The 19,675-nt window shown below is 42.2% G+C and overlaps 1 protein-coding gene across 1 annotated transcript in view; it reads right to left on the minus strand.

Moving 5' to 3' along the window:
* The window catches only part of adamts6 (ADAM metallopeptidase with thrombospondin type 1 motif, 6), an 80,051-nt gene that overhangs the window by 20,393 nt on the left and 39,983 nt on the right, over positions 1–19,675 (minus strand). Inside the window, exons 12-18 of the mRNA XM_034312579.2 lie at positions 17,435–17,542; positions 13,988–14,133; positions 10,714–10,777; positions 7,235–7,337; positions 6,083–6,216; positions 4,083–4,206; positions 2,145–2,225 (exon numbers count right to left, since the gene is read on the minus strand). Of these exons, the coding sequence (XP_034168470.2) occupies positions 2,145–2,225; positions 4,083–4,206; positions 6,083–6,216; positions 7,235–7,337; positions 10,714–10,777; positions 13,988–14,133; positions 17,435–17,542 (760 nt within the window). The remainder of the gene's footprint in view (positions 1–2,144; positions 2,226–4,082; positions 4,207–6,082; positions 6,217–7,234; positions 7,338–10,713; positions 10,778–13,987; positions 14,134–17,434; positions 17,543–19,675) is intronic.

Below are 19,675 nucleotides of genomic sequence, written 5' to 3' on the forward strand. Positions count from 1 at the left end.
GCAGACGAGCGTTCCAGAAGTTCCTCGCTCTCATCTGTATTAGGACTCACTTTGGTTCCGTGCCTGTCACTCCATTTAAAAAGAAGATCTTTTTTAGTTACGATAGTTTTACAACCTCTCAGTGCTGACGCAAGCAAAACTGGAAGAACAGGAGAACGCACTTTAACTGATCAGTGGTGCTGGACTGGAATATGACAGATAGAACAGTTGGAGATGCGCTACAGTCATATTTCAGCTGCAACTTTATTACAGAGTGTTACACTGCTCCTTTACCACACCTTTAACTTTCTAAAAAATTATTTTTTATAATGAAATGATTTTAGGATCATTAATTTAAGTCCACAGAGTGGACAAAGTATGAAAACGATCACTGCAGATGTTTTGCCTGTTATTTTAACAGACCAGAAACCAGAAGAGCTTTAGAACACAAGTTAGTGTTAAACCAATGACAGGCAGGAAGTGTTATTGCATCATTAAATACAACAGCCAATCAGGTTCCAGCATGCAAATGACAGCAGAGTTGATGAAACTTCAGACTGGGTTACAGACGTGGACTTTTATAGAAAAAAACATTAGATGGTTAACGGTTCAAGCTTTACAGAGAGGTTCTACATTTCTACAAGGATAAAGTTTTTACATAGAACCTTTAGAGAACCCCGAGAGAGACAAACTGAAGAACACTGTAAGATGCTAGATGGAGAGTTCCTGAAAGAGTTCCTCTAAGTGTTCTATGCAAGAGTTATAATGGGTTCTATTGTCCTACTCCGATGGTTAAGGGTTCTATTCTCTGTGGTAGGTTTTTACCTTGAGCCCTTAAATGTTCAGAGGGACTTATCAAGGAACAATCAAAGCAAATCAAAGAACGGTTCTACCTTCCAAAAAGCAGTTCCACCTGGAACCTTTTCTGAAACAGAAAACATTTTGTAGAGACAAACGAGGAAATCTTTGGTAGTGTACACTCTTGGACAAAAGGGGTTCTGTATGGATGGTTAAGGGGTATAGTGGGTACTAGTGTCCTGCTTGGATGGTTCTGTCCTATTTGGATGAATAAGGGTTCCTTTAGAGGGATAAACTGAAGAACCCTTTAGTATGCTATACTGACCCTGCTATTTTGAAGAATATATAAAGGCTCTAAGGTTATTTGAATAACGGTTCTACTTGGAAATGTTTCTGAAAGAGAAACCATAGAACCTTTAAGGAAATCCTAGATCTAAAAACTGAAGCATTCCTTGCTAGTATACACTCTTGGGGGAAAAAAGGGTTCCTCAAGAGAAGGGTAAGAGGTTTTGTGGGTACTAGTGTCCTACTTTAGAAGGCAAAGGGTTCTCTGTTGTAGTGTTCTCTATATAAAACCTTGAAGAGTTCATCTGGGACAAACTGAAGAACTCTTTAGGATATCAGACACAAGATTATAAAACGAGTTTCTATGAATGGATAAAGGTTCTAGCTTCTAAAAAAAGGGTTCTACTTGAAACTTTTTCTGAAAGAGAACCCAAAATGAAGATCTTTCAGTTATTTTAGATGAAACTGGTTATCATTAGAACAGAGTTTAATGTTGTCCTATAAGGGAACATGATCTTACTCCAGTGCAGTGTTGATGTCAGGCCACACGGACAGACAGTGACAGGCTAACAGTTTGTTAGCCGTAAGCATTAATGTCCAGAGCTTGTGTTTAAACCACATCTTACACATTCTCTAATAAACCTCAGTGTCTGTACAGACGAGTGCACTCTGTCCCAACCCCGACGTCACCCGCACACAGAACCAAACCCAACAATCTGTCAGACACTTGGCCGGATTAATGTTTGTCCTCCAAACAGCTTAATTGGACGCCGAGTCGATTGTTTTAATTAGAGACCCGGCTGTGGAAGTGAAAGACTCTATTCATCCTGAGGCCATGAGAAAGAGAAGAGACGCTGTCTGTCACAGAAATTTACATTTACACCTGCAGGATACGAGCCAAGAGAACTGCGCGACTGCCAGCGTGTGTGTGTGTGTGTGTGTGTGTGTGTGTGTGTGTGTGTACACCATTTCACAGAACCCTCTGTTCCTTACTTAAATGCCGAACTGCGTCTGAGGAAATGACATCTCCACGCAGAGATGTGCTCATGACCAGCACTTAAAGAAGCCAACAGAACACTCACCGATGTAGTTCTTCGACATGGCCACTTCCCGGATCTCAATGTGGACGGAACCTTTAGGAATCTGGACAACTTCCATATATCCTGGAAAAGGAAAAGTCTGTATCATTATTAAAGTCATAATATAGAAAATGATTAAATACAGTAATAAGTTACAGTAACATGCTGAGAGACGGTGATGGTAACGGTCCCACACTCTGATTTAGGGTTCTACCTAACATCCTGAAGGGTTCTCTTAGAGGGACAAACTGAAGAACCCTTTAGCATAACAGGCTGATCTTTTATTTCTCAGATGATATGGAGTCTAAGCTTTCAGTGGATAAAAGTTCTAGCTACACAAAAGGAGCTCTACTTGGAATCTTTTCTGATGGAAAGAAAACAAAAGAACCCTCTGAGAACCTTCTATACACTCTTAAAAGAAAAGGGTTCCTCAAGAGTTGCTGATCTACAGGGTACTAATTTGCCAATGATGACATTTTTGTTTATGTATTAAAAAAAAGTCACATCATTTTTTTTATCTGTTTATAGTTACATTTAATGTTGGTGAAACAAGTTAGTTCCTGTTGTTGCTTACGTTATAGCAGCTATAAACTCTCACCAGCCTCTCTTTATTCTCTCTCTTCAAGTTAATAAGACAAATAATCGCAGCTTGTTCCGCATGTAAGCGAGAAATCGCAAAGAAGCGTAAACTCCTCTGTCCTGAAGACGTCGGAAAACTTACAGTTACAGCTTCACCTCTGACTATTACAAAGCACTGACACTGGAGACTCCTTCCATAAATATTACATAAACATCTCCTTACGGAAAATGTTAAACACAGGTTTTTTAATCTGTTTATTATCAGTGGAGCGTCGCTGTACACGTCCCTGTGAATGAGCTGTTACTATAGAAACGGTAACGTATCAGAACGAGCGCATTAATATAAACCTGCGCTACTGTCAGAGCTGCTGTTATAGAGAATTAATCAACACCTTCTGACCAATCAGGATCCAGAACTCAGCAGCGCCGTGGTGTAAAGATGAATATCTTGGCTATGATATAATGTTCAAGCAACTTTTCTTTATTGTAAATACGGAGAGAGATGAAACAGAGGGAATGAGTTCAGTCACTGAAGGCAAAATCCATAATAAGAGAAGGATGTACGGCCGGAGAAGCCCTCTCTCCCCTCTCAAAGGTTTCAGACGATTTACTAGCTATACCTTAAAAGGAGAAAATGTTCTCGTGCTATAGAGATGGCTCTTGGACTCTGATCCACATCATCACGTGAGCGATATTAGATGCTTTATTCATTCCCTCAGTGCATGATGCAATTAATACTCATGTATATTGTGTTACTGCTTCTATTTTGACAACTTGTTTCTTAACCAAAAACATAAGCTTTATCACTGGGTGACAGCACATACAAAAAAAAAAAACCATGAAAAATGTAGAGTTTGGAGAGTGTGCTGCTCTGGCCGTGTGTCAGCAGTCAGTGCCAAAAAAACAGCGCTGACTTGTGCACTCTGCGCTCGCTTCAGCAGGGACGTCTGTTGCGGAAAGCGATTAAAAACTTGTCGCGTTTGGCAGGAGTGTGGAGCGCTCGGTCTGAGGGGGATCGGAGGAGTACTCTCTCTCTCTCTCTCTCTCTCTCTCTCTTTCTCTCTCTCTTTTTACTCCTTTCATTCCACATCCCCGCTCAGAGGAGATTTCCACGCATGGCCGCTTTCTGCATGCTGTATTTTTCAGACTAAACGGCCTTATAGGGGCTGCCTGAAACAGAGCGGCGGTCCTGAGCTCCAGCCAGCGCACCGCACTAATCTGCCTTATAACTCACTGCTTGGAAATGGTTATGACATCACGTGTGTGCTCGGGGAGAAGAGTTAGTCTTGGCTAATCGGTGCCGTTTGGCTGTTTTTGCTCTTGTGATGGTTTCCTGAAGGCTGGTGCTTGGTGAACACTGACCTCCTCTGGGTAGCGAGTCATTGAACAGGCCTTTAATGGTCTCACATGTGCTGCCGTCTCCTCCACACACACGGCATATGTCCTCTCTGGCGTCCGAGCCCAGGATGTTGTCACAGCCCACATGCTGGAAACACACACACACACACACACACAGATGCTGTCAGAACATTCTGAGTGCTGAACAAACACACACAGTGAAGTGTTCTCTGCTGGGTAAAATACTCAGCAACAGCAGCATGAGATATGTAAAGTTAGCATTAAAGATCACAAAGGTAATTCCAGAAGGCGTCTATAAAAAAAACTTTAAGGAGACACTGTTCTTTCCTTTTCACACTGTTCTGAAGATTTATTCCCTTTTCTGTGGAACGCTACCACAGAGGGAACCTCCAGTGTGAGCACTAACAGGTTCTCGGTTTCTCTCTGGATGCTCCTGCTGCTTTAAATCCTCCCACTGTAATTTTTGCTGGCTTTCTTCGCCACATAAATGCGCCTGTTCTCCAGACTGATGTTTCATGGAGCACAGCTTGCTTCCATCCTCCGTATTAAATGACACCGGGTGCGTGTGTGCATCACTTTTCCAAATATGTGTATGTGGAGTGGCCACAAACACGCACCGACACCGGATTCTGTTCTTCTTGTCAGCTCATTCTTAACAATTTCCTAATATGCACAAAAAAACCTCCACAGCGCTGCCAGTTCATTTTATTAAACAAATAATATTGTAAGTGATTTGTGTATCCTGTTAAATTTGGCATGTCTGGCTAACAAAACATCCAACAATACAATCAGAACCAGAAGCGTCCTGTTCAGAGAAGAACCTCTCCGCCTCCTTTACTTCTATAAAAATCAACTTTCTGAAGGTTTCATGCTGCTGCAGTTGCTTCAGAGAGTGTTAGGTTCTGGGTAACTGCACTGTTTCTCCACCTTCACAACTCAGAGCTTTGGAGAGCAGTACGGGGAAAAGACGCTTTATCAGGCATCAGGAGTGCAAACTGGTCACACGGAGAAAAGTGCAAGTAAATATATATCATCATTACGAAATAACCGATTTGGATGCATTTCTTTGTTTAAACACGAGCCTGTACATTACAACAGAGCTCAAATCATCTTCATCTTTTAACCACATTCTCTTATCCAAGCAAACACGACAAATCCTCGGTTTTAAACCATAAGGAGAGATGACTGAACAAACATTACTGCATTTGCAGTATTTCATTTAAAGAAAGCAGTCTAGAACGCTAGCAGTCACAGACAGACCCAACAACAAACAACAAACAACAACAAACAGACAACAAAGTGTTTACGTGAGGAAAGTTCCTGGTGTTCAGAGTCGGGTTACGCAGCTGCTTCAGTGGATTAAAATCACCTGTGTGTAGTTCACGCCTTCGACATTTTTTTGCCAGATTTTTCTTGAGTAGACGTGACAGATGGGGTTTTTCAGTAGCGTCTAAACCATCACCTTTAAACACAAACACTCACCTTTAAACCCGAAAAAACAGAAAAAGGATAGAAAATGCGGACTGAACTGCGAATGAAACTCATCCATAAAATGTGGGGGGAGAAAAACTTTTGTGTACTTCAAAGGGATGATATTATTAATTAATTAAGAGTGTCATATTTATAGAATTAAATGGGCCTTGAATGACATCATGCAAGAAAAACGCGTTGAAGTTCATAGTCAGAACTGAGACACACGTAACCGAGACACGGCTCTGGTTTAGATAAACTCCGCCCACATGTACGTAACTCTCGTAACTTCTGAACAGCGCTTACGTCCGTAGTTCCGTCTGAGCTCTGAATACTGATGTGTGTACTGACTGAATCCTGACGAGTTTTTAGACTCGTTCCACTTCTATCTATTGTCATGGCTCCTACTACAGTATCATTTAATACCTTTCACTGAAGGAAGGATACATTCTCTCGAGATTTCTTTCTTTCTCTCTTTCACAGAGGGTGGAGATGAAGATTGCTGATCTGCGCATGCTGCAGCAGCGTCTCACCTTGCACTCTCCGTTGATGCAGATGTCCAGAGAATCAGCTTGGCAGCGTGTACCGTCGATGACTGCAGGAGAACGTTCTGTGTAGAAGTTATAGCCCTCGGCCAGGCAGTTGAGCGCGCAGGGCTTCACGCCACCTGCAGGACAAACGCACACTGCTGTCAAGCCTTGTTTCATCAGATAAACTGCTGTTCTTCTTGGAAAACGACTCACTCACTCGTGTACGGCTTTGCAATTATCTCAGACCTGAACGCTTGGGTTTTTTTTTGTTCCTTTGCCTTTATTGATGTTAGCAGCCAGGTCAGAGAGAAGCATTACTCATAGCGGGATGTGAAAGTTCACTCTGACATCATAATTATAGCGATATGAGGAGAGATGAACAGATCTGCCAAACAGACAGACAGCAGTTATCTCACTCTCTTTACGAGCACGTTGCTGAATTAAACGCTTTCTCCAAGCCAAACAACTGGTAATTGGCGTGCTGCTTATTACAGGGGAAAGGGCGATAAAGGGAAGACTGAAGGGGCTTTTCATAACCCAGCCTTGTCTAGTTTTTCACTCGGTATTGGCATCTCACTCTTCTATTTCTGAGCAGGATTGAAGCAGCAGATATCTACGCCTCCGCTTTTATTTTAGGTTCAGCGCATTGGGCTTGTCTGTGCTGTGGGTTATGACCGTGCTGGCGGCAGCAAAGTGTTCCAACATCCTGAGACTGAACTGAGAGCTGAGGGCAAACACACACACACACACACACACACACACACCTTAACGATATGGAGCTCTGGAATCTTTGGAATTTGCACACCATCAAAAAGGCGTTCACTTTGTTGCTGGTACACAGAATACACACAAAGCTCTGTGTGTGTGTGTGTGTGTGTGTGTGTGTGTATTCTGTGAGCACTGACTCTTTAGCGCTTCATGAAAAAGGTTTCTTCCTCATGTCCTCTCGGGAGTTTTTCCTCACCACTCTCACCTCTGGCGTGTTCATCAGAGATAAATCTGCATGTGGATTCTGTAAAGCTGCTTTGTGATGATGATTATTTTCGAATAAATAAAATATTATGAATTGAATTTAACATGTCGAGTGATTCCTATCCCTGCGGTCTACAGCCATTACCCATGACTCAGTGTTTTTATATTGGTATCAGGACGTACCTCCTGTGTAAGGCTTCCAGCTGTAATATTTCCCACGGAACGGCATGCTGTCGAAGTCGGCGCACTGCTTCTCGCGAAAGTCCTGCGACGCTGCTGGACAAGGCTACGAAACACAAACCAGACTTTATTATAGAGTAACAAGATGAAAAGGCAAAAGTTCAACTCAGAGCTGACATCTATTCTAACTTTATTATAATAGAACTCTGTTGTTGTCCAGACAGTGATGGAATATAATTTCTTTGTATCCCTGACATTTATACACTATATAGCCAAAAGTATGTGCACCCCTGATCGTCACACCCATATGTGCTTCTTCTCCAAACTGTTTCCACAAAGCAGGAAGCGCACAATTGTATAGAATGTCTCTGTATTACCCTGTAGCTTTACAATTTCTCTTCACTGGAACTAAGAGGCTCAAACCTGTTCCAGCATGACAATGCCCCTGTGCACAAAGCGAGCTCCATGAAGACATGGTGTGTGAAGGTTGGAGTGGAAGAACTCGAGTGTCCTGCACAGAGCCCTGACCTCAACCCCACTGAACACCTTTGGGATGAACTGGAACACCGACTGAACCCCAGACCTCCTCGACATCCCAACATCAGCGCCTGACCTCACTAATGCTCTTGTAGCTGAATGAACACAAATCCCCACAGCCACGCTCCAACATCTAGTGGAAAGCTTCCCAGAAGAGTGGAGCTCATTATAACAGCAAACACACGGGGAATAAATCTGGAATGGGATGTTCAACAAGCACGTATGAGTGACGTGATGGTCAGGGGTGCACATACTTTTTAACACTCCCTCCTTTATCCCTGTTGAGATGGGATTCATTTCTCGGAATGACGTCTGTAATAAAGTTTTTACGTGTCTCCTCCATGATAAAACTTTTGCATCCAGACGTCACCCAGAGAAACTAATCCTGTCTGAATAAACCTAAAGGAGTGTTTTAGCACTATGTGGGTGGGATTAGTTTCAGGGTAATACAGGGTAAAAGACTAATAATGTTTTCTCAGGTTTTATTTGTGATAAAAGTTTCACATCCAGATGTCAATAAATTAACGCCAGAGAGACGAGTTTCTGCAGGTTGTCGTGTTTGATTGTGTTTATTTATCAGTGATTAATGTTAGATGAATAAGGAGCACACAGAGATATAACTTCTTGTTCATTTATGACTAAAAGTCTAAACACTGCATAATATTGTTGTGTGTGTTTGTGTGTGTGTGTGTGTGAATATAAAGTGGCATCAATTATTAGTCCTGGCTGCAGCTACTTTACTTATTACTTTAATAATTAGTGAAATAAACCCAGAAATCTACTTTAACCAAGAGAAGAAGAAGTCCTAGACAGAACACTAACAGGCTGAACACAGTTTCATGATGTCCTGATGACAGAAAGTGAGTTAGAGAGTGAGAGAGTAAGGAGGAGGATGATGAGGGAGTAAAGAGATTAGCTCATTGTTGTGAGAAGCAGACGTTTGCTCGGGGCCACACATTATCCACAGGGGGCCACATTCTCCATGGCTTTATTCATAATAAATTCCAACACTGAGTTAAAACTGTACAGCGAGTCTAGCAGGGTGAGAAGCGTCCTTCACCCCCGTCTTCCTCCTACGAGATCTTCATTTGGATTCCAGTGAGTCGTCGGAGTAATTACACCAAGGCCTCACGTAGAGAGCGTTGTTTTAAAAGCCCGCCGTCTGCAGCTCTGCAGCTCGCCGCTCCTGACTCAATGTCATCTGCATACCGTAGATCCGTTTGTTTTGGACGCAGAACGTTTCAGGGGATGAAAAAGTGGTTTGGAGCATGCTGTTTGTTTTCCAAAGTAAACACTCGCCGCTTGCTCTGAGCTGTTATTTTTAAGATTTGTGGTAGAATAGCCTCAAGGCCCCCTAACTGGCTCAATTTTCACCTTAATAAAAAGCTCAAAAATGCACAGGGACGTGAATTTCTGAATTTCCATCTTTATAAAATATTAGTTCTAATTATTTTTTTTAACTTATGAAAAAAAATGCTCACGAATTAAAGGATGACTCAGTTAATGCTGAACGCAGCAGGAATTCGTGACGCATTCTCTCTACTTTGCGACTTGAATCAGCGTAGATTTCATAACCCCTGACAATGCACACTTGAGTTGATTAAGAGCCCTCAGGCATTCGCTCGTTCTGCGTTCATAAATTCAGAAAGCACTCACAGCCATCGTATCTATCTCTATCCAAACTTTACAGTCCTGACAGCACTCAGAGTGATGCAGCGAAGTCCATCTGGCAACGAATAACTTTAATAACGGAGGAGGAATTAGGCAACAGATAGAGAGCGGCCATGTGTGCTTCAACAGCTCATAAAAACAGAACCTGTACTCAGGCTCTATAAAGCCATCAGTGAAGCTTCCATTAAAGACAACAGCTGTAATAACGAGCGCATTCCAACTCCTTTTGGGTTCTTTTTCTTACACAGATGTCTACAGCAGAACCTGGTCACAGATCAGCACGGAACCCGATCACAGATCACCACAGAACCCGATCACAGATCACCATAGAACCCGGTCACAGATCACCATAGAACCGGGTCACAGATCACCATAGAACCCGATCACAGATCACCATAGAACCCGGTCACAGATCACCATAGAACCGGGTCACAGATAAGCACAGAACCCCATCACCGATCAGCACGGAACCTGATCAGCACAGAACCTGATCACCGATCAGCACGGAACCGGGTCACAGATAAGCATAGAACCTGATCATAGATCAGCACAGAACCCGGTGACAGATAAGCATAGAACCCCATCACAGATCAGCACGGAACCCCATCACAGATCAGCACAGAACCGGGTCACAGATCACCATAGAACCCGGTCACTGATCAGCACGGAACCTGGTCACCGATCAGCAGGGAACCCCATCATGACCATGTGTTATTGATATTATGACCGATTATATCACAGTACACGTTTGTGAGTTATCATGGATATTGTGATATCTTTTTGTAAAATTTTGATTTTTGTAAAAAAAAAAAAAAAAAATCACAGACTGATTTTTTAATTAATCTTTAAAATTGTAAAATTTTAAAATTATTGCAGATTGTATTTTTCCTACTTTTGTGTTAATTTTTCTATACATTAAATAAAACTATCATCAAACTCTTTTGAAAACTTCAAAAACTTTTGCTGGAAGTTTCTTCGAAACCATTTATAATAAAAAACATTCTGAGGTTCTAATGGATAGCTGAAGTGTTATTGTACACATATAAATAATGATCCTAATATCTGAACAGTTAGATTATGTTGATGTAATAAAATATTGCGTGAATAACTTTTTTACAGTTATAGAGGTCACTAGTTGTAAAAAGTTTGAGAACCTTTGCAGCAGAGGAATAAATAAGAGAAGATCTACAGAAGATCTGGCAATCCATAATCCATAATCCATATTCCTGAGCTGTTCCCATGTACAGAGGCGCAGAAGAGAAATGGAAACTTACGTCGGTGTTGCACGATCTGTAGCGCTTCCTCTCCCCAAGACAGTACTTCCCTCCTCCGGACGGCCTGCAAAAAAAATCAGAAAGAAAAAAACAGACTGATGAAGAACCTACAGCAAATAAGAGAACCCTTAGAACAGAACTGAAGAACATCAGATCAAAGCTTAGAACAAAACACACTTTCCTGACAACACCAGGAAGCATCTGCCCTGCGTTTGTGTGGACTAAGAGAACACAGAATAAAACACTGTAAAATTTCCTCTTAAAGAACCCACACGGATGGACAGAACCCACACGGATGGACAGAAATCGTACTTGGATGGACAGAACCCGAAAGGATGGACAGATTCCACACGGATGGACAGAAATCGTACACGGATGGACAGATCACATCACTGACAGCACAACGACTGGAGCAATCATTCAACCTCTTGACCAGACCCATCCAGCTGGAACATCTCGCTGGAGATGGAGATGGATCACCGTCAGGATGCTGCTTCAGGCACTGAATAAAAAGCTGCCTTCCACACGCAGCTCTCCGGGGGGAGGGAGAACAGTCAGGCTCGAGCGCTCAGGATTTTATTTCAGCTGAAAAGTGGGTTAGCAGATCTCGCAGGCCTGGCCAGCTGTTATTTGTGGGGTTAAGTTGCTTTTTCACGGTACATCAGCAACAACTACTGTTTCTAAATCTGCTGACCTTCTAAACCCTGTGCTGCTCAGCTCCGGGCCAGGATGGGTCACGTGGTCATGTGCTAAAGTTTACGCCCCCTTATTAGTGTGGTCTTAATACATAGAGGAAGATTTGATCCAAATGTACTAGAGCAGGGAAAGCAAAGTCGAACACGTGCAGAGAGAAAACAGTGACACATCAGTGTAAAGTGGAGCAGTTACACAGTGTGTTGTTTAACTCCATGCTTGAAGATCCGTGTAAGCAATAAAACAGTGCACAATGGTTCTGTAACAGGACAGTAACATTCTGAGATGCTTTTCTGCTCACCACGGATCTACACAGTCGTATCGTACAGTTGCTCCTACGATCTCTTTCAACAACAAGCAGTTTCCGGCTGCAGAACTGCTGCTCACTGTTGTTTTTTTTCCAGCACCATTCTGTGTAAACTCTAGAGACTGTTGTGTGTGAAAAGCCCATAAATGCTATATGGCCAAAAGTATGTGCACCCCTGACCATCACACCCATATGTGCTTTTTCTCCAAACTGATTCCACAAAGCAGGAAGCGCACAATTGTATAGAACGTCTCTGTGTGCTGAAGCTTTACAGTTTCCCTTCACTGGAACTAAGAGACTCAAACCTGCTCCAGCATGACAATGCCCCTGTGCACAAAGCGAGCTCCATGAAGACATGGTGTGTGAAGGTTGGAGTGGAAGAACTCGAGTGTCCTGCACAGAGCCCTGACCTCAACCCCACTGAACACCTTTGGGATGAACTGGAACACCGACTGAACCCCAGACCTCCTCGACATCCCAACATCAGCGCCTGACCTCACTAATGCTCCTGTAGCTGAATGAACACAAATCCCCACAGCCACGCTCCAACATCTAGTGGAAAGCTTCCCAGAAGAGTGGAGCTCATTATAACAGCAAAGTTTAATTTTAAAACAGATTAAGGAAAAGTTTTCCATCCATTGTTAATACTAGCAGACTCCTTTCTGACAGGCTTGTTAGTCAGTACAAGGATTGTGCTGTTTATTTTTTAATGTGAAAGCACTGCTGTTTGTCGAACATCAAAAGTGTGTCGATGATTTGAGACGGAGCATCAGATTCCACTCAAGGATGACGCCGACAGAGCTGACGGCCCGAGAAACAGAGCCGTGTTCTCGGAAAAGTTATGCTGCAGTTACAGCGAGTAATGAGGTTAGACCTGGTGTTGGGCATAAGGAGGTAATTTAAGAATATTGCATGGCACGCAAGTCAATCACCTTCGGAACATAACTGTAGATCAGCACAGACAAAAATATTTTCAACCCTATTTATGTAAAAACTAGTGCTTCCTTCATAGACACTCATGTTCTGTTCATGAGCAAAGTGACTGTGAGAACGTTAGATACGGAGAAATCGATTAAACACACAGCGACATTTTCACGAGGGCAATTTTCCAGACTGACTCCACTGAGTTCAATTGATTTCAGAGCGTCTCATATGACTAATCCCACATCTACAGGTTTGATATATATATATACATATATATGATGTTGGGAACAGTAACAAATTCTAACTAACTAATAAGAACAATAAGCAGACATGTCCTTTAGTAACCTTCTGATCTTCTCATTTGTGTTCAGCTCCAATTTAACACCAGAAATAAATCTTCAGGAGATCAGAGATTTTAATTTCCAGAGTTTGCAGAGTTTCCGGAGCTCTGGACAGACCCTGCAGTGTGGGTTTCGGGTTGTCGTGACCATCAGGGCAGTGTGTTCTCCTCCTCGAGAAAACAATCAACGCTCGGACAGTCTGACCTGCAGTGATTGGACTGAGCTCAGATGAATAACAAGTTCTTTTCTCTTCTCTGGTTCTGTCCATTTTGCCTCAGATTTGGGGTTTCTGTTCCCTTTCCTCAGGAGCTGATCTCTTTAAACAGGGTGAAGTGTGAGGACTGACGCTTCCACAAGAACCAAGAGGAACCACAAACCTCCATGTGCAGATGGAGTGCAGATGGAGCTGAGATCATGTGGCCAAGACAAAAAAACACTCAACAACACAGTCATTTTTGCGAGAGATCTGTACGAGAGAACAAAAGGCAATTGAGTGTATTTTTATTCTTCTTCTTTCAGAGCCAGAATTTGTAGTTTCTGCAGCTCTGAATAAACGCTGCAGCAGTGGACATGTTTTAATTCATCGTTACCTGGTAACAACATCAACCTGAGGAGCAAATCAGCCTCTTATTCACATTTACTGCTAAACAGGTTTTATTATTTGATATCTGTTTTTACGCTCCAATTGGTTAATATTAAAACTACTATGCTGACACTGGAGACTCCTTCCATAAATGTTAAATAAACATCTCATGTCAATGATTTTTTTAAAAATCTGTTTATGTGGAGCGTCTGCGGTACAAATCCCTGTGAATGAGCTGTTACTATAGGAACGATAACGTACGCGTTAATATAAACCTGCACTACTGTCAGAGCTGCTGTTATAGAACATTAATCAACATCTTCTGACCAATCAGATTGATGTGAGTGATGGTGAGCTGTGCTGTAGTGATGATGATGATGATGATGATGATGATCTCCTCCCCTGACTCTTACTTTGCCTACTTACGCTGGACTGTCACAGTGACGCATGGACGAGGAAACTCCACCGCCGCACGTCCGGCTGCACTCGCCCCACTGCGTCCACGGCCCCCAGCCTCCGTCCACACTGTGCGGCCACGTCCCGAACGCCACACACTCGCCCTGATAACACCACTGACACACACACACACACACACACGCACAGTGTTTAGTGAGTTGGTACAGAACCCTGGTGTGTTCTCCTCGGTGCGGTTCTTTAAGCAGGTTTGTTTATGTTTTTCATCACCGTACTTCTGTTTTATGAGGACGTTTTCAGCCCTACACTCACCTCAGACAACGTTTTATTTTATTACATTTAATGTGAAACCAAACCAAAAGAATCAATAATCAATTTCTCTCGGATTTTGACTCACAAACCGACTCGGACAAACTGATTAATATTTGTAAAGGTGTAATAAATACTTTATTGGTGGATATTGTCCATCTATCATTATTAGCATCACACTGTACAGCAGAACAATCTCTATTATCTCTGCTTGTTGATTATTGATGTTAGTTATCTGGCTGAACTTTTTTTTAAGTCAGGATTTATTAAACTAATGAAATCCACCTGCTGTTTTTAATCTAATCCTCAGCCACACTGTGTTTAGACATAGACTAGAGTTTCTCAGCACAGTGAGTCTGAACCGAATCTCGTTTCTCCAACACGTCTGCGTTAATCCAGCTTTTGTGTTCAGGAGAACGAGGTCAGCGAGGGGACAAACGCTGGGGCACAACTGTGTCAGTGGGTTAACTTCTTACTTTATCTCCATCTCTATCTCTCTCTCTCTCTCACTCTGTCTGTCTCTGTTTATCTCATAGACTGGAGAAGAAACGTAGTGAGGAATGAAGCTGTATCTTTAGTGACTAGCATCTCAGATCAGGACTTTATAAAGAGGATTAGCACTGTGAGGAGAGAGAGAGAGAGAGAGAGAGAGAGAGAGAGAGAGAGGTACTATCAGCCAGAAATAACCCTTTTAAGATGGTCTTATCAGGAGATGTCTGATGGAGCCGCTGCTATCCGTCTGTGAGCTGCAGGAGAAGAGCTGGCTTCTCTCTGATTGTGTGTTTTAACATAGAAATGACTTTGGCACAGTTTCTCAAATCATTTTAACTGGTAAGGAGAGAGAGAGAGAGAGAGTGTTCAATGTGATGCTCACTCGACCGCTGTCTATCATGATGATCTTTGTGCTTTAGAGAAACTCAAAAGAACATCCATGAACAAGAACGCAGTAAAGTGTGTGTGCTTCCCAGTTTTCAGAAGCTGATGAAGCGTGAATTCTTCCTAAACTATAAATAATTTCTACATTCAATTTTAAATGACATGTAAGTAGTCAGACAGTAAGATTTTTCTTGTAGTTTCTTTAAATGAGTAGTTTAGCAGGAAGCAGGGTTAAACTTGCGGTCCGTCTTCCCCTCCCCCTCGTGGTTCGTCCTGGACCACGCCCCTATGTCACATTACACGCTTAGGCAGAAATGGCTGATCTTCATATTCCTTTGATGCCAATGTGTCCAGAGCCAGACATAAGTACATACACTCGCTGGAAAAATAACAGCGGCTCGACCCGGGCGCTCCGCTTGTCCAGGACGATGTGGTGAATAGCTCCAGTGGGATAACGGTAACGAAGGACGACAGCTCATGGCCCTCTCTCATTCTTCCCCTTTAGCCATCGACAATGCTGACCGTAATCTTTATTAAAACTGTCTCTCCAACCTGAGCTCGTTCCCACTGCCCGGGATATTTCTACCTGCCACTTCCAACACAACATTCCCACTAGCTCGGAATATCAGGGACAATCTACACTCCAAACTCTAAGGAGTAAAAGAAGTAAAAGAATATCAGAAAAGGCCAGGAAGATTTATTTTAATCAAAATGAAATCTGGAATTTTCAGTGACTTTACGGAAGAAAAGAAACCAAACGAAATTGTTTTTATTTTGTTACTCGTACATGAATGTTCGGAAGAGGAAGCAACAAGAGCATGCATTCAAACATTATATCATTTAGATTCTAAGGTTAAAAACAGCATAAAAACTTGCATAAAAAGTATTGGCCCCCTTCTGGCTGCTTGTACACCATATTCCTTCACGCTCTTTGCATTATATCAAGTTCCTACTCGCATAAGAGACTCCCAACATCCAATCAGCATCCAGTCTCAAACAGTCAGTTTACAGAAGCTCCGCCTCTTGTGCTCAGGTTCACATTTAGGGGTGTGGCTTTGAAGGAACTACAGAAGGGCTGGGCCTAGATTTGGTCATGCTGCGAGTCATGCTTTCGTAACTTCTCGTTTAGATTATTGCAATTTCCCGTTTACAGCAAATACAAAACACAGCTGCCAGACTTCACAGGGACTCGCAAGTACGAGCTGTTACTCCTATTTTACCTGTTAAATATAGAATCGATTTTAAATTTCTACTGTATGTTTACAAAGCCCTCAACAATTTGGCCCCTCAGTATCTGACAAGTTTGCTCCATCCGTTTGCTCCCTCCAGAACTCTGAGATCTTGTGATCTTGGCTTACTTTCTGTTCCCAGATCCAGACTTAAAACACGAGGTGATCGCGCCTTTGTGATCTCCGGTCCAAAACTCTGGAACAGTGAACCTCTCCATATCAGATTAACCCCTTCTGTTTCAGTTTTCAAGTCTGCTCTGAAGACGTATTTATTCTCTCTGGCCTTCAGTATTCCATGAACATTGGTTTGATCACAGTTTTACTACTGTATTTGCTTCACTCTGTTGTCTGTTTTGTTTTTCTTGTAGTTTTATTTTTTGTATTTTGCATAGTTTTACTCTTTGTACAGCACTCTGGTCAACCTTGGCTGTTTTTAAAGCTGCTTTATAAATAAACACTGAATGATTGATTGATTAATTGATTGATTGATTGATGCTGTACGTTTCAAAACGGCTTTGGTTAACTTCCTTAAAAATGAGCTGTAGAACAAACAACAGCATCTGATAACAATATCTCGTCAGGTTTAAGGAATAAAACACAGCAGGATGTGCAGTTATAGGAAAATAATCAGTGATATGGTGGTGAGATGAAGCTGAGTTTCTTTTATACCCCTGAATTTGAATATTTTTCTAATAACAGCACGTCCCCAAGTGTTTTATTCCTCTTACACCACAACAATTTCCCAACGATGACGATATTTTATTGATTAAAGAACAACACGTCATCCTTTTTATCCGTTTCTAGTTACATTTAATGTCGGTGAAACAAGTTAGTGTTTTTCACTTACGTTATATGAAGTTATACTGTCTTATAGTTAATAAGACAAAAAAACGCAGCTTGTCATGTTAGTGAGAAACCGCAAAGCAGCGTAAACTCCTCTGTCCTGAAGATGTGGGAAAACTGTTACAGCTTCACCTCTGACTGTTATAAAGTGTGTTAAAGAGTTAACTGAGTGGGGATGTTGTTGTGCGAATGTTTAACTTACCCCTTTCTCAATGCTGCCGGTTTGGCACAGCGTTCCTTCTGCGGCCGGAATACTGTTAGTGACACAGCGGTTACTTTTGCTAAGGCACCAGAGCTCTCTACACACTTCCTAGGAAAGAAGGCAAAAGCAAGTTGGTCAGAATATATCAACTCGGAGAATGCTAGAGTGTTGTTCCAGCTTTAGCCTTGATATTTCTTCAATAAATGCGTGGTTTTGTGGTCTAAACCGTGGAACTGTAGTCTAAATTCCAGACACGACAAATAAAAGCACTACACACATCCAGGAGCAGGAAGACATACAGTAACAAAAACCTATTTATCTCCTTCTGAACGTATACTGATATTTTGAAACTGTATTTTTTCTCTGTGTTGCAGCCTCCTATCCTGATTTAGGGTAAGATCCAGGAGAGCACTTAAGCAGTAGTTCCATGTCACCGTGAGTCCACGCTTCTCTAACGCTCTTAATATTACACCACGGTTTGTGATGTACTGTCCCTGTGCCGGCGTGCTCTTGTGCGTGTTTTCAAATCACTTCTGCAGTTTAGTGTGGACCAAAATCACTGTTTTGTGTGGATGGGAATTTTATTAAAAACACAAGTATTTTCAAAATACATGTAAAACTTCTTCTGTTCAGGTGACCAGGGCCTCAGTCGTAGCCTTTATAAACACATAAGTCTTAAAAATTCACTTCAGGGCCACCTAACTCCAGAGCCGGCTTCTCGCACAAATAAAGAGGAAACGTGTCCACGCGTTCCAAGGCCGAGCTCCGCACAACCCCGTGTAGGATTTCCCCTTTAACGAGCACTCGGCCCTTTTTAAAGCCTTGACTTCAAAGGATTTACAGGACGACCGTGTATGACGAAGGAGCAGCCCTCGTGAAAAAGACTTACGGTATAGAGTTCGAGCTCTGACCTCTGTGAGTCAGCGAGTCAGAGACGAGAGTCGCTCGGCCTTTCCAGATGAAATAAAGCAGCAAACACACTCTCTCACATTACAACTGCTGCATCTCCACGTCTGGTTTTAATAAACCTGCTCAGAGCTCACAGGATGAGGAGGAATCACACGGCGCTGACGGAGGAGCGGTGCGAGAGGAAAACGCCGCACGCCGATTGGGATGTCCGTCTACCGCAGGTTTTATTGCAGTGCATGATCACCTGGAGTGGAGAGGAGGATGCAGATCTCTCCAGGTTTCTATGCTAACACGACTCTAATCCACTACAGGGCCATGGTTTCTCTAAAGATCCTACAAACTTGAACATGGTTTGATGGTAGCATTTTATGAACCGTTGTGATCTTAAGTTGGACTTTGAGACTGACAAGATGGGAATAGATGTATATTTTTGCAAGTTTTTAATATCCAGGGTTAAGTAAATAAAAAAGACAGATATGGTGTTTTCCAACCTAAAAGAACTATTTTTTCAGCACAGATAGAGCTGCGTATGTTATTAATATGCATTTTCATGCTTACTGTCTTTTCAAGCGTGTCAGCCGACTGTATAAAAGCTACATCAATAATCAACTCGAAAACTGAAGGGTAAATACATAAGGTGCTTGTTTATAACTTTATTTTTAACAGCTTTTAAACTGTGAATCTACAGAAGGATTTGCATGTTATTAAGAAAGCTATGGGTCTCTGCAACAAGACACAGTTTAAACTGAGTCTTTACACCAAGGAATTCCTAAATCATTAAGCACTTCATTAACCTGAGCAGATTAAAGACCAAACTATGATCCATTGTATCACGTCAAATTTGTTCCTGATGTAAAAATACTAACTGGGATGATTTTACAAGTTGTTCCTCTGGCAGTGAGAACTCATTTTACCGTCCAAAGCCAAACCCTTGAGCATTACAAGGTTTGTAATCATTAGCATTAGCAGTTTAGCTCCTAATTAGTTCACTGCAGTTGCCAGTAAAACTAAGCGTTCTGTTTCTTCCTGAGACCGCTGGCTAAATCCATGGTTTGTTTTGCTTTTTTTTTTTATCCAATAACCTTTAAAACCCCTTGGACTGCTCATGCTGTGTTTTGATGGCAGTCACGTAAAAATAACTTGAGTTGCTCGGGTTGTTGCACTCAAACACACAACTCCTCCGCCGTCACTCTGGCTCTCGCTTCCAGACCAGAATTGATTTTCATTGATTTCTGACCCGTCTCTCGAGAACAGTTTGAGATGAGGCCTCATCCCCTGGTGGGTTGAAAAAAAGCCTAAATCTGAGCCAAAAGCATGACGTCTACATCCGCC

This window comes from Pangasianodon hypophthalmus, chromosome 17 (assembly GCF_027358585.1).
Source record: "Pangasianodon hypophthalmus isolate fPanHyp1 chromosome 17, fPanHyp1.pri, whole genome shotgun sequence".
NCBI lineage: Eukaryota > Metazoa > Chordata > Actinopteri > Siluriformes > Pangasiidae > Pangasianodon > Pangasianodon hypophthalmus.